The 16519-nt window shown below is 46.9% G+C and overlaps 1 protein-coding gene across 9 annotated transcripts in view; it reads left to right on the forward strand.

Moving 5' to 3' along the window:
- Positions 1-16519, forward strand: part of KALRN (kalirin RhoGEF kinase) — a 396845-nt gene that overhangs the window by 280172 nt on the left and 100154 nt on the right. For 6 of the 9 annotated variants that reach the window (XM_077273324.1, XM_077273330.1, XM_077273322.1 and 3 more), the window contains 4 exons: positions 5956-6048; positions 10509-10645; positions 15008-15074; positions 15180-15283. In XM_077273324.1, coding sequence (XP_077129439.1) covers positions 5956-6048; positions 10509-10645; positions 15008-15074; positions 15180-15283 — 401 coding nt within the window. The remainder of the gene's footprint in view (positions 1-5955; positions 6049-10508; positions 10646-15007; positions 15075-15179; positions 15284-16519) is intronic. The other 3 variants (XM_077273323.1, XM_077273326.1, XM_077273329.1) reach the window with 1 other exon arrangement.

Raw genomic sequence — 16519 nt, forward strand, 5'->3', positions numbered from 1 at the left:
TTATAAGAGGGGCTGATATCAGTCACATATGGTGTAATGTCTGGGGGTTATATCAGTACTGGAGCGTTATAAGAGGGGCTGATATCAGTCACATATGGTGTAATGTCTGGAGGTTATATCAGTACCGGAGCGTTATAAGAGGGGCTGATATCAGTCACATATGGTGTAATGTCTGGAGGTTATATCAGTACTGGAGCGTTATAAGAGGGGCTGATATCAGTCACATATGGTGTAATGTCTGGGGGTTATATCAGTACTGGAGCGTTATAAGAGGGCTGATATCAGTCACATATGATGTAATGTCTGGGGGTTATATCAGTACTGGAGCGTTATAAGAGGGGCTGATATCAGTCACATATGGTGTAATGTCTGGGGTTATATCAGTACTGGAGCGTTATAAGAGGGGCTGATATCAGTCACATACGGTGTAATGTCTGGGGGTTATATCAGTACTGGAGCGTTATAAGAGGGGCTGATATCAGTCACATATGGTGTAATGTCTGGAGGTTATATCAGTACCGGAGCGTTATAAGAGGGGCTGATATCAGTCACATATGGTGTAATGTCTGGAGGTTATATCAGTACTGGAGCGTTATAAGAGGGGCTGATATCAGTCACATATGGTGTAATGTCTGGAGGTTATATCAGTACTGGAGCGTTATAAGAGGGGCTGATATCAGTCACATATGGTGTAATGTCTGGAGGTTATATCAGTACCGGAGCGTTATAAGAGGGGCTGATATCAGTCACATATGGTGTAATGTCTGGAGGTTATATCAGTACTGGAGCGTTATAAGAGGGGCTGATATCAGTCACATATGGTGTAATGTCTGGGGGTTATATCAGTACTGGAGCGTTATAAGAGGGCTGATATCAGTCACATATGATGTAATGTCTGGGGGTTATATCAGTACTGGAGCGTTATAAGAGGGGCTGATATCAGTCACATATGGTGTAATGTCTGGGGTTATATCAGTACTGGAGCGTTATAAGAGGGGCTGATATCAGTCACATATGGTGTAATGTCTGGGGGTTATATCAGTACTGGAGCGTTATAAGAGGCTGATATCCGTCACATATGGTGTAATGTCTGGGGGTTATATCAGCACTGGAGCGTTATAAGAGGGCTGATATCAGTCACATATGATGTAATGTCTGGGGTTATATCAGTACTGGAGCGTTATAAGAGGGGCTGATATCAGTCACATATGGTGTAATGTCTGGGGGTTATATCAGTACAGGAGCGTTATAAGAGGGGCTGATATCAGTCATATGGTGTAATGTCTGGAGGTTATATCAGTACTGGAGCGTTATAAGAGGGCTGATATCAGTCACATATGATGTAATGTCTGGGGTTATATCAGTACTGGAGCGTTATAAGAGGGGCTGATATCAGTCACATATGGTGTAATGTCTGGGGTTATATCAGTACTGGAGCGTTATAAGAGGGGCTGATATCAGTCACATATGGTGTAATGTCTGGGGGTTATATCAGTACTGGAGCGTTATAAGAGGCTGATATCCGTCACATACGGTGTAATGTCTGGAGGTTATATCAGTACTGGAGCGTTATAAGAGGGCTGATATCAGTCACATATGATGTAATGTCTGGGGTTAAATCAGTACTGGAGCGTTATAAGAGGGGCTGATATCAGTCACATATGGTGTAATGTCTGGGGGTTATATCAGTACTGGAGCGTTATAAGAGGGGCTGATATCAGTCACATATGGTGTAATGTCTGGAGGTTATATCAGTACTGGAGCGTTATAAGAGGGCTGATATCAGTCACATATGATGTAATGTCTGGGGTTATATCAGTACTGGAGCATTATAAGAGGCTGATATCAGTCACATATGATGTAATGTCTGGGGTTATATCAGTACTGGAGCGTTATAAGAGGGGCTGATATCAGTCACATATGGTGTAATGTCTGGGGGTTATATCAGTACTGGAGCGTTATAAGAGGGGCTGATATCAGTCACATATGGTGTAATGTCTGGGGGTTATATCAGTACTGGAGCGTTATAAGAGGGGCTGATATCAGTCACATATGGTGTAATGTCTGGAGGTTATATCAGTACTGGAGCGTTATAAGAGGGCTGATATCAGTCACATATGATGTAATGTCTGGGGTTATATCAGTACTGGAGCGTTATAAGAGGGGCTGATATCAGTCACATATGGTGTAATGTCTGGGGGTTATATCAGTACTGGAGCGTTATAAGAGGCTGATATCCGTCACATACGGTGTAATGTCTGGAGGTTATATCAGTACTGGAGCGTTATAAGAGGGCTGATATCAGTCACATATGATGTAATGTCTGGGGTTATATCAGTACTGGAGCGTTATAAGAGGGGCTGATATCAGTCACATATGGTGTAATGTCTGGGGGTTATATCAGTACTGGAGCGTTATAAGAGGGGCTGATATCAGTCACATATGGTGTAATGTCTGGAGGTTATATCAGTACTGGAGCGTTATAAGAGGGCTGATATCAGTCACATATGGTGTAATGTCTGGAGGTTATATCAGTACTGGAGCGTTATAAGAGGGCTGATATCAGTCACATATGATGTAATGTCTGGGGTTATATCAGTACTGGAGCGTTATAAGAGGGGCTGATATCAGTCACATATGGTGTAATGTCTGGGGTTATATCAGTACTGGAGCGTTATAAGAGGGCTGATATCAGTCACATATGATGTAATGTCTGGGGTTATATCAGTACTGGAGCGTTATAAGAGGGGCTGATATCAGTCACATATGGTGTAATGTCTGGGGGTTATATCAGTACTGGAGCGTTATAAGAGGGGCTGATATCAGTCACATATGATGTAATGTCTGGGGGTTATATCAGTACTGGAGCGTTATAAGAGGGGCTGATATCAGTCACATATGATGTAATGTCTGGCGGTTATATCAGTACTGGAGCGTTATAAGAGGGGCTGATATCAGTCACATATGGTGTAATGTCTGGAGGTTATATCAGTACTGGAGCGTTATAAGAGGGGCTGATATCAGTCACATATGGTGTAATGTCTGGAGGTTATATCAGTACTGGAGCGTTATAAGAGGGGCTGATATCAGTCACATATGGTGTAATGTCTGGGGTTATATCAGTACTGGAGCGTTATAAGAGGGGCTGATGTCAGTCACATATGATGTAATGTCTGGGGGTTATATCAGTACTGGAGCGTTATAAGAGGGGCTGATATCAGTCACATATGATGTAATGTCTGGCGGTTATATCAGTACTGGAGCGTTATAAGAGGGGCTGATATCAGTCACATATGGTGTAATGTCTGGAGGTTATATCAGTACTGGAGCGTTATAAGAGGGGCTGATATCAGTCACATATGGTGTAATGTCTGGAGGTTATATCAGTACTGGAGCGTTATAAGAGGGGCTGATATCATTCACATATGATGTAATGTCTGGAGGTTATATCAGTACTGGAGCGTTATAAGAGGGGCTGATATCATTCACATATGGTGTAATGTCTGGAGGTTATATCAGTACTGGAGCGTTATAAGAGGGGCTGATATCAGTCACATATGGTGTAATGTCTGGAGGTTATATCAGTACTGGAGCGTTATAAGAGGGGCTGATATCAGTCACATATGGTGTAATGTCTGGAGGTTATATCAGTACTGGAGCGTTATAAGAGGGGCTGATATCAGTCACATATGGTGTAATGTCTGGGGGTTATATCAGTACTGGAGCGTTATAAGAGAGGCTGATATCAGTCACATATGGTGTAATGTCTGGAGGTTATATCAGTACTGGAGCGTTATAAGAGGGGCTGATATCAGTCACATATGGTGTAATGTCTGGGGGTTATATCAGTACTGGAGCGTTATAAGAGGGGCTGATATCAGTCACATATGATGTAATGTCTGGGGTTATATCAGTACTGGAGCGTTATAAGAGGGGCTGATATCAGTCACATATGGTGTAATGTCTGGGGGTTATATCAGTACTGGAGCGTTATAAGAGGCTGATATCCGTCACATACGGTGTAATGTCTGGAGGTTATATCAGTACTGGAGCGTTATAAGAGGGCTGATATCAGTCACATATGATGTAATGTCTGGGGTTATATCAGTACTGGAGCGTTATAAGAGGGGCTGATATCAGTCACATATGGTGTAATGTCTGGGGGTTATATCAGTACTGGAGCGTTATAAGAGGGGCTGATATCAGTCACATATGGTGTAATGTCTGGAGGTTATATCAGTACTGGAGCGTTATAAGAGGGCTGATATCAGTCACATATGGTGTAATGTCTGGAGGTTATATCAGTACTGGAGCGTTATAAGAGGGCTGATATCAGTCACATATGATGTAATGTCTGGGGTTATATCAGTACTGGAGCGTTATAAGAGGGGCTGATATCAGTCACATATGGTGTAATGTCTGGGGTTATATCAGTACTGGAGCGTTATAAGAGGGCTGATATCAGTCACATATGATGTAATGTCTGGGGTTATATCAGTACTGGAGCGTTATAAGAGGGGCTGATATCAGTCACATATGGTGTAATGTCTGGGGGTTATATCAGTACTGGAGCGTTATAAGAGGGGCTGATATCAGTCACATATGATGTAATGTCTGGGGGTTATATCAGTACTGGAGCGTTATAAGAGGGGCTGATATCAGTCACATATGATGTAATGTCTGGCGGTTATATCAGTACTGGAGCGTTATAAGAGGGGCTGATATCAGTCACATATGGTGTAATGTCTGGAGGTTATATCAGTACTGGAGCGTTATAAGAGGGGCTGATATCAGTCACATATGGTGTAATGTCTGGAGGTTATATCAGTACTGGAGCGTTATAAGAGGGGCTGATATCAGTCACATATGGTGTAATGTCTGGGGTTATATCAGTACTGGAGCGTTATAAGAGGGGCTGATGTCAGTCACATATGATGTAATGTCTGGGGGTTATATCAGTACTGGAGCGTTATAAGAGGGGCTGATATCAGTCACATATGATGTAATGTCTGGCGGTTATATCAGTACTGGAGCGTTATAAGAGGGGCTGATATCAGTCACATATGGTGTAATGTCTGGAGGTTATATCAGTACTGGAGCGTTATAAGAGGGGCTGATATCAGTCACATATGGTGTAATGTCTGGAGGTTATATCAGTACTGGAGCGTTATAAGAGGGGCTGATATCATTCACATATGATGTAATGTCTGGAGGTTATATCAGTACTGGAGCGTTATAAGAGGGGCTGATATCATTCACATATGGTGTAATGTCTGGAGGTTATATCAGTACTGGAGCGTTATAAGAGGGGCTGATATCAGTCACATATGGTGTAATGTCTGGGGGTTATATCAGTACTGGAGCGTTATAAGAGGGGCTGATATCAGTCACATATGATGTAATGTCTGGAGGTTATATCAGTACTGGAGCGTTATAAGAGGGGCTGATATCAGTCACATATGGTGTAATGTCTGGGGTTATATCAGTACTGGAGCGTTATAAGAGGGGCTGATGTCAGTCACATATGATGTAATGTCTGGGGGTTATATCAGTACTGGAGCGTTATAAGAGGGGCTGATGTCAGTCACATATGATGTAATGTCTGGTATCGGAGTATATCTCCTATGATGTTACTTGCTCTGCTCTGTGGATCATAACCCTCATCATTCTCTCCTTCTCCTCCCCTCTGGTCCCTGCTGCCGGCCGCCCCTGTGTATGTGAAGCAGCATGTCACCCTGATGGATTAGAGTTTGGGGCCAGGAGCGGCGTGGGGCATCCTGGGACTTGTTGTTCATCGTCTACTCGCGGCTCTCTCAGTTTTGGGGATTTCTGCTCCTCTTCTCACTAACACTATTCCTGCTTTCTCTTCCTGTAATCCCCGCGGCTCCCGCCTGACATCTCTGCTGCCTCGCCGGCTGCTAACCCGCTTTCCTTCTGCACGGCCGCGGCTTCCAGCCTTCTTTACTTGTGGCACGTCAGAGCTCTGCTGAGGTCCCCAGTGCCGCCGAGCTGGTCAGTGCCATAGAGAACCTGGTCAGGAACAAGATGGTGAGTGCCAAGGGGCGACACTGACACCGCTCTGCTATATCCCCGACACTACACCTGTATACAGACACCGCTCTGCTATATCCCCTACACTACACCTGTATACAGACACCGCACTGCTATATCCTCTACACTACACCTGTATACAGACACCGCTCTGCTATATCCTCTACACTACACCTGTATACAGACACCGCTCTGCTATATCCTCTACACTACACCTGTATACAGACACCGCTCTGCTATATCCCCAACACTACACCTGTATACAGACACCGCTCTGCTATATCCTCTACACTACACCTGTATACAGACACCGCTCTTCTATATCCTCTACACTACACCTGTATACAGACACCGCTCTGCTATATCCCCGACACTACACCTGTATACAGACACCGCTCTGCTATATCCTCTACACTACACCTGTATACAGACACCGCTCTGCTATATCCCCTACACTACACCTGTATACAGACACCGCTCTGCTATATCCTCTACACTACACCTGTATACAGACACCGCTCTGCTATATCCTCTACACTACACCTGTATACAGACACCGCTCTGCTATATCCTCTACACTACACCTGTATACAGACACCGCTCTGCTATATCCTCTACACTACACCTGTATACAGACACCGCTCTGCTATATCCTCTACACTACACCTGTATACACCGCTCTGCTATATCCCCTACACTACACCTGTATACAGACACCGCTCTGCTATATCCTCTACACTACACCTGTATACAGACACCGCTCTGCTATATCCTCTACACTACACCTGTATACAGACACCGCTCTGCTATATCCCCTACACTACACCTGTATACAGACACCGCTCTGCTATATCCTCTACACTACACCTGTATACAGACACCGCTCTGCTATATCCTCTACACTACACCTGTATACACCGCTCTGCTATATCCTCTACACTACACCTGTATACAGACACCGCTCTGCTATATCCCCTACACTACACCTGTATACACCGCTCTGCTATATCCTCTACACTACACCTGTATACAGACACCGCTCTGCTATATCCCCTACACTACACCTGTATACAGACACCGCTCTGCTATATCCTCTACACTACACCTGTATACAGACACCGCTCTGCTATATCCTCTACACTACACCTGTATACAGACACCGCTCTGCTATATCCTCTACACTACACCTGTATACAGACACCGCTCTGCTATATCCCCGACACTACATCTGTATACAGACACCGCTCTGCTATATCCTCTACACTACATCTGTATACAGACACCGCTCTGCTATATCCCCTACACTACACCTGTATACAGACACCGCTCTGCTATATCCCCTACACTACACCTGTATACAGACACCGCTCTGCTATATCCTCTACACTACATCTGTATACAGACACCGCTCTGCTATATCCTCTACACTACATCTGTATACAGACACCGCTCTGCTATATCCTCTACACTACACCTGTATACAGACACCGCTCTGCTATATCCTCTACACTACACCTGTATACAGACACCGCTCTGCTATATCCCCTACACTACATCTGTATACAGACACCGCTCTTCTATATCCTCTACACTACATCTGTATACAGACACCGCTCTGCTATATCCTCTACACTACATTTGTATACAGACACCGCTCTGCTATATCCTCTACACTACATCTGTATACAGACACCGCTCTGCTATATCCTCTACACTACATTTGTATACAGACACCGCTCTGCTATATCCTCTACACTACATCTGTATACAGACACCGCTCTGCTATATCCTCTACACTACATCTGTATACAGACACCGCTCTGCTATATCCTCTACACTACACCTGTATACAGACACCGCTCTGCTATATCCTCTACACTACATCTGTATACAGACACCGCTCTGCTATATCCCCTACACTACACCTGTATACAGACACCGCTCTGCTATATCCTCTACACTACATCTGTATACAGACACCGCTCTGCTATATCCTCTACACTACACCTGTATACAGACACCGCTCTGCTATATCCTCTATACTACACCTGTATACAGACACCGCTCTGCTATATCCCCTACACTACACCTGTATACAGACACCACTCTGCTATATCCCCTACACTACATCTGTATACAGACACCGCTCTGCTATATCCTCTACACTACATCTGTATACAGACACCGCTCTGCTATATCCTCTACACTACACCTGTATACAGACACCGCTCTGCTATATCCTCTATACTACACCTGTATACAGACACCGCTCTGCTATATCCTCTACACTACACCTGTATACACCGCTCTGCTATATCCCCTACACTACATCTGTATACAGACACCGCTCTGCTATATCCCCTACACTACACCTGTATACAGACACCGCTCTGCTATATCCTCTACACTACACCTGTATACAGACACCGCTCTGCTATATCCCCTACACTACACCTGTATACAGACACCGCTCTGCTATATCCTCTACACTACATCTGTATACAGACACCGCTCTGCTATATCCTCTACACTACACCTGTATACAGACACCGCTCTGCTATATCCCCTACACTACACCTGTATACAGACACCGCTCTGCTATATCCTCTACACTACACCTGTATACAGACACCGCTCTTCTATATCCTCTACACTACACCTGTATACAGACACTGCTCTGCTATATCCTCTACACTACATCTGTATACAGACACCGCTCTGCTATATCCCCTACACTACATCTGTATACAGACACAGCTCTGCTATATCCCCTACACTACACCTGTATACAGACACCGCTCTGCTATATCCTCTACACTACATCTGTATACAGACACCGCTCTGCTATATCCTCTACACTACACCTGTATACAGACACCGCTCTGCTATATCCTCTACACTACACCTGTATACAGACACCGCTCTGCTATATCCCCTACACTACACCTTTTTACAGACACCGCTCTGCTATATCCCCTACACTACACCTGTATACAGACACCGCTCTGCTATATCCTCTACACTACATCTGTATACAGACACCGCTCTGCTATATCCTCTACACTACATCTGTATACAGACACCGCTCTGCTATATCCCCTACACTGCACCTGTATACAGACACTGCTCTGCTATATCCTCTACACTACACCTGTATACAGACACCGCTCTGCTATATCCTCTACACTACACCTGTATACAGACACCGCTCTGCTATATCCTCTACACTACACCTGTATACAGACACCGCTCTGCTATATCCTCTACACTACACCTGTATACAGACACCGCTCTGCTATATCCTCTACACTACACCTGTATACAGACACCGCTCTTCTATATCCTCTACACTACACCTGTATACAGACACCGCTCTGCTATATCCCCTACACTACACCTGTATACAGACACCGCTCTGCTATATCCTCTACACTACACCTGTATACACCGCTCTGCTATATCCTCTACACTACACCTGTATACAGACACCGCTCTGCTATATCCCCTACACTACACCTTTTTACAGACACCGCTCTGCTATATCCCCTACACTACACCTGTATACAGACACCGCTCTGCTATATCCTCTACACTACATCTGTATACAGACACCGCTCTGCTATATCCTCTACACTACATCTGTATACAGACACCGCTCTGCTATATCCCCTACACTGCACCTGTATACAGACACTGCTCTGCTATATCCTCTACACTACACCTTTTTACAGACACCGCTCTGCTATATCCCCTACACTGCACCTGTATACAGACACCGCTCTGCTATATCCTCTACACTACACCTGTATACAGACACCGCTCTGCTATATCCTCTACACTACACCTGTATACAGACACCGCTCTTCTATATCCCCTACACTACACCTGTATACAGACACCGCTCTGCTATATCCCCTACACTACACCTGTATACAGACACCGCTCTGCTATATCCTCTACACTACACCTGTATACAGACACCGCTCTGCTATATCCCCTACACTACACCTGTATACAGACACTGCTCTGCTATATCCTCTACACTACACCTGTATACAGACACCGCTCTGCTATATCCTCTACACTACACCTGTATACAGACACCGCTCTTCTATATCCTCTACACTACACCTGTATACAGACACCGCTCTGCTATATCCCCTACACTACACCTGTATACAGACACTGCTCTGCTATATCCTCTACACTACATCTGTATACAGACACCGCTCTGCTATATCCCCTACACTACTCCTGTATGATATTCGTGTGCTGGGACTTCTAGTCCCCCTGCAGCTGCGGTGATCTGTCAGGTTGTGCATTGCTGATGTCCCCTCTTTCCGCCGAGCTGCTCTCGCTTGTTGCCCCCTCCCCTCCTCCCATCTTTCGCAGATCCCCCGGTGTGATGTCCGCCATCTCTGTGATCTGGTCTGACCTCACTCCCCTTCTCTCCGCAGACTATCGATGGCGGATCTTATCGGGCTCCTCAGATCTGTTCTGTGACTGATGGTTACTGTAATGAAGGGATGTCCACACCGCCGGTGCCACGGAACCACGAGGAGGAGCAGAAAGCAAAAGCTCTGAGGGGTCGAATGTGAGTGCTGTGCTCCCCTGTACATGTGCACATAGACGTCCCATGGAGGCGGCGCGGACTTGTCAGCTGCATCTTGTCTCGTTGTGATTCTTCTGCACTGAAACAAAGCAGATTCTATGAAGGGAAAAATAACATCTCTGCTGAGACACTGGAGCCATTGTGCACGGAGCGGGCGCCGAGCCACGGCCACCGTGTACAGAACTGCAGGAATACTGTTACCCGAGTATCCTGCTCCACTCCTGAGCCATGCATGCTGTTCACATCTACTAATACATCTTGTCCACGTCCTGATCCACAAATACATCCTGTCCACGTCCTGATCCACTAATATATCCTGATCCACTAATACATCCTGTCCACATCCTGATCTACTAATACATCCTGCCCACGTCCTGATCCACAAATACATCCTGTCCACATCCTGATCTACTAATACATCCTGTCCACATCCTGATCTACTAATACATCCTGTCCACGTCATGATCTACTAATATATCCTGATCCACTAATACATCCTGTCCACATCCTGATCTACTAATACATCCTGTTCACATCCACTAATACATCCTGTCCACGTCCTGATCCACAAATACATCCTGTCCACGTCCTGATCCACTAATATATCCTGTCCACATCCTGATCTACTAATACATCCTGTCCACATCCTGATCTACTAATACATCCTGTCCATGTCCTGATCCACTAATACATCCTGATCCACTAATACATCCTGTCCACGTCCTGATCCACTAATACATCCTGTCCACGTCCTGATCCACTAATACATCCTGTTCACGTCCTAATCCACAAATACATCCTGTCCATGTCCTGATCGACTAATATATCCTGATCCACTAATACATCCTGTCCACATCCTGATCCAGTAATACATCCTGTCCACAAATACATCCTGTCCACGTCCTGATCCACTATTACATCCTGTTCACGTCCTGATCCACTAATACATCCTGTCCACATCCTGATCTACTAATACATCCTGTCCACATCCTGATCTACTAATACATCCTGTCCACGTCCTGATCCACAAATACATCCTGTTCACGTCCTGATCCACTAATACATCCTGTCCACATCCTGATCTACTAATACATCCTGTCCACATCCTGATCTACTAATACATCCTGTCCACGTCATGATCTACTAATATATCCTGATCCACTAATACATCCTGTCCACATCCTGATCTACTAATACATCCTGTTCACATCCACTAATACATCCTGTCCACGTCCTGATCCACAAATACATCCTGTCCACGTCCTGATCCACTAATATATCCTGTCCACATCCTGATCTACTAATACATCCTGTCAACATCCTGATCCACTAATACATCCTGTTCACATCCACTAATACATCCTGTCCACGTCCTGATCCACAAATACATCCTGTCCACGTCCTGATCCACTAATACATCCTGTCCACATCCTGATCTACTAATACATCCTGTCAACATCCTGATCCACTAATACATCCTGTCCACATCCTGATCCACAAATACATCCTGTCCACATCCTGATCCACTAATACATCCTGTTCACATCCTGATCCACTAATACATCCTGATCCACTAATACATCCTGATCATCTAATACATCCTGTCCACATCCTGATCTACTAATACATCCTGTCCACGTCCTGATCCACAAATACATCCTGTTCACGTCCTGATCCACAAATACATCCTGTTCATGTCCTGATCCACTAATACATCCTGTCCACGTCCTGATCCACAAATACATCCTGTCCACGTCTTGATCCACTAATACATCCTGTTCACGTCCTGATCCACTAATACATCCTGTCCACATCCTGATCCACTAATACATCCTGTCCACATCCAGATCTACTAATACATCCTGTCCACATCCAGATCTACTAATACATCCTGTCCACATCCAGATCTACTAATACATCCTGTCCACGTCCTGATCCACTAATACATCCTGTCCACGTCCTGATCCACAAATACATCCTGTCCACGTCTTGATCCACTAATACATCCTGTTCACGTCCTGATCCACTAATACATCCTGTCCACATCCTGATCCACTAATACATCCTGTCCACATCCAGATCTACTAATACATCCTGTCCACATCCAGATCTACTAATACATCCTGTCCACGTCCTGATCCACTAATACATCCTGTCCACGTCCTGATCCACTAATACATCCTGTCCACATCCTGATCTACTAATACATCCTGTCCACGTCCTGATCTACTAATACATCCTGTTCACGTCCTGATCTACAAATACATCCTGTTCACGTCCTGATCTACTAATACATCCTGTTCACGTCCTGATCCACTAATACATCCTGTCCACATCCTGATCCGCCTCCTCTGATACATCCTGTCCCCGTCCTGATCCGCCTCCTCTGATACATCCTGTCCCCGTCCTGATCCGCCTCCTCTGATACATCCTGTCCCCGTCCTGATCCGCCTCCTCTGATACATCCTGTCCCCGTCCTGATCTGCCTCCTCTGATACATCCTGTCCCCGTCCTGATCCACTAATACATAATGTCCTCCTCCTGATCCACTAATACATCCTGTCCACGTCCTGATCCGCCTCCTCTGATACATCCTGTCCACGTCCTGATCCACTAATACTTCCTGATTCACTAATACATCCTGTCGTCCTCCTGATCCACTAATACATCCTGTCCTCCTCCTGATCTACTAATATATCCTGTCCACGTCCTGATAGCCTCCTCTGATACATCCTTTCCATGTCCTGATCCGCCTCCTCTGATACATCCTGTCCCCGTCCTGATCCGCCTCCTCTGATACATCCTGTCCCCGTCCTGATCCGCCTCCTCTGATACATCCTTTCCATGTCCTGATCCGCCTCCTCTGATACATCCTGTCCCCGTCCTGATCCGCCTCCTCTGATACATCCTGTCCCCGTCCTGATCCGCCTCCTCTGATACATCCTTTCCATGTCCTGATCCGCCTCCTCTGATACATCCTGTCCCCGTCCTGATCCGCCTCCTCTGATACATCCTGTCCCCGTCCTGATCCGCCTCCTCTGATACATCCTGTCCCCGTCCTGATCCGCCTCCTCTGATACATCCTGTCCCCGTCCTGATCTGCCTCCTCTGATACATCCTGTCCCCGTCCTGATCCACTGATACATAATGTCCTCCTTCTGATCCACTAATACATCCTGTCCACGTCCTGATCCGCCTCCTCTGATACATCCTGTCCACGTCCTGATCCACTAATACATCCTGATTCACTAATACATCCTGTCCTCCTCCTGATCCACTAATACATCCTGTCCTCCTCCTGATCCACTAATATATCCTGTCCACGTCCTGATAGCCTCCTCTGATACATCCTTTCCATGTCCTGATCCGCCTCCTCTGATACATCCTGTCCCCGTCCTGATCCGCCTCCTCTGATACATCCTGTCCCCGTCCTGATCCGCCTCCTCTGATACATCCTTTCCATGTCCTGATCCGCCTCCTCTGATACATCCTGTCCCTGTCCTGATCCGCCTCCTCTGATACATCCTGTCCCCGTCCTGATCCGCCTCCTCTGATACATCTTTTCCATGTCCTGATCCGCCTCCTCTGATACATCCTGTCCCCGTCCTGATCCGCCTCCTCTGATACATCCTGTCCCCATCCTGATCCGCCTCCTTTGATACATCCTGTCCCCGTCCTGATCCGCCTCCTCTGATACATCCTGTCCCCGTCCTGGTCCGCCTCCTCTGATACATCCTGTCCCCGTCCTGATCCGCCTCCTCTGATACATCCTGTCCCCGTCCTGGTCCGCCTCCTCTGATACATCCTGTCCCCGTCCTGATCCGCCTCCTCTGATACATCCTGTCCCCGTCCTGATCCGCCTCTGATACATCCTGTCCCCGTCCTGATCCGCCTCCTCTGATACATCCTGTCCCCGTCCTGATCCGCCTCCTCTGATACATCCTGTCCCCGTCCTGATCCGCCTCCTCTGATACATCCTTTCCATGTCCTGATCCGCCTCCTCTGATACATCCTGTCCCCGTCCTGATCCGCCTCCTCTGATACATCCTGTCCCCATCCTGATCCGCCTCCTTTGATACATCCTGTCCCCGTCCTGATCCGCCTCCTCTGATACATCCTGTCCCCGTCCTGGTCCGCCTCCTCTGATACATCCTGTCCCCGTCCTGATCCGCCTCCTCTGATACATCCTGTCCCCGTCCTGGTCCGCCTCCTCTGATACATCCTGTCCCCGTCCTGGTCCGCCTCCTCTGATACATCCTGTCCCCGTCCTGATCCGCCTCTTCTGATACATCTTGTCCATGTCCTCATTCACCTCCTTTACATTAATTCTGCTTCTTTGTATAGGTTTGTGTTAAACGAGTTGGTTCAGACAGAGAGGGATTACGTGAAGGACCTGGGCGTGGTGGTGGAGGTGAGTGTCGGGGTCTCCCGCTCTCTGTTCTATTCACTGACATGGGAGTGACCTCCGGGTTAGATGGACTGTTGGCTGCGCTCATCGCTGTTCTTCACTGTACAGGGCTTCATCCCCAGGATACAGGAGAAAGGGTCATCAGAGGACATGAATGGGAAGGATAAGATCGTGTTTGGTAACATTCACCAGATCTACGACTGGCACAAGGAGTAAGTGGCCCGTTCAGCTCTGCTCATCCACATAAGTCTTATGGAGGCAGTAATAATCTGTTCTACAAAATAATCCTCTCCATGCTGGTTGTTTGCTGTATTTTTGTTATTATGGAGTGGTGACTTTTCTCCTGCTCCCTCCACAAAATATCCTGCTTAGAGAATAAAGAGGCTAATGGCGTTTGCCGCCTTGGCCAAGATTCCTTCAATTTTTTGGTAATTGTCACTGGGCACTTGCGAGCCGCAATACTCATGTTTCCACAACACATTAAGATGACATTCTGCAATAAAGCCGCAGCAACCGTCCCACAGCGAGCGACATGTGCCAGACATTGTCTGTGAGCAGAGTAACAATTCAGATAATACTGATGGGGATGGGGGGCGAGGGATGGGGGCGAGGGATGGAGGCCAGGAACAGGGCGGAGGCAGGTGACTAAGGAAAGGGATGGAGACGAGGGCCGGAGGCCGGAGACGGGTGACTAAGGAAAAGGACAGGGAAGGAGTCAAGAAACTGAGGCGAGGGACGGAGAAGAAGGTGAGGGACGGAGGCAGATGACTAAGTAAAAGGGACAAGGAAGGAGGCGAGGGACGGGGATGGTGGACAGAGGCAGGTGACTAAGGAAAGGGATGGGTAAGGAGTCGAGGGACGGAGGCTGGTGACTAAAGAAAAAAAAACGTAAGAAGGCAAAGGACGGAGGCGGGTGATTAAGGAAAGGGATAGGAACGGAGGCGAGGGACGAAGAAGTAGTCAAGGGATGGGGATGGAGGAGGGTGACTAAGGAAAGTGATGGAAAAGGAGTCAAGGGAAGAGGACAGAGGCGGGTGACTAAAGAAAAAAAAACGTAAGAAGGCGAGGGACGGAGAAAAAGGCAAAGGACGGAGACGGGTGATTAAGGAAAGGGATGGGGACGTAGGCGAGGGACGGAGAAGAAGTCAATTCAAGGGAAGGGGATGGAGGACGGAGGAGGGTGACTAAGGAAAGTGATGGGAAAGGAGTCGAGGGATGAGGACAGAGGCGGGTGACTAAAGAAAAAAAAAACGTAAGAAGGCGAGGGACGGAGAAGAAGGCGAAGGATGGAGGCGGGTGATTAAGGAAAGGGATGGGGATGTAGGCGAGGGACGAGGCCAGAGGCGCTTGACTAAGGAAAAGGACAGGGAAGGAGTCAAGAAACTGAGGCGAGAGACGGAGAAGAAGGCGAGGGACAGAGGCAGGTGACTAAGTAAAAGGGACAAGGA

The sequence above is a fragment of the Ranitomeya variabilis genome, chromosome 7, assembly GCF_051348905.1.
Source record: "Ranitomeya variabilis isolate aRanVar5 chromosome 7, aRanVar5.hap1, whole genome shotgun sequence".
In the NCBI taxonomy this organism is placed as follows: domain Eukaryota; kingdom Metazoa; phylum Chordata; class Amphibia; order Anura; family Dendrobatidae; genus Ranitomeya; species Ranitomeya variabilis.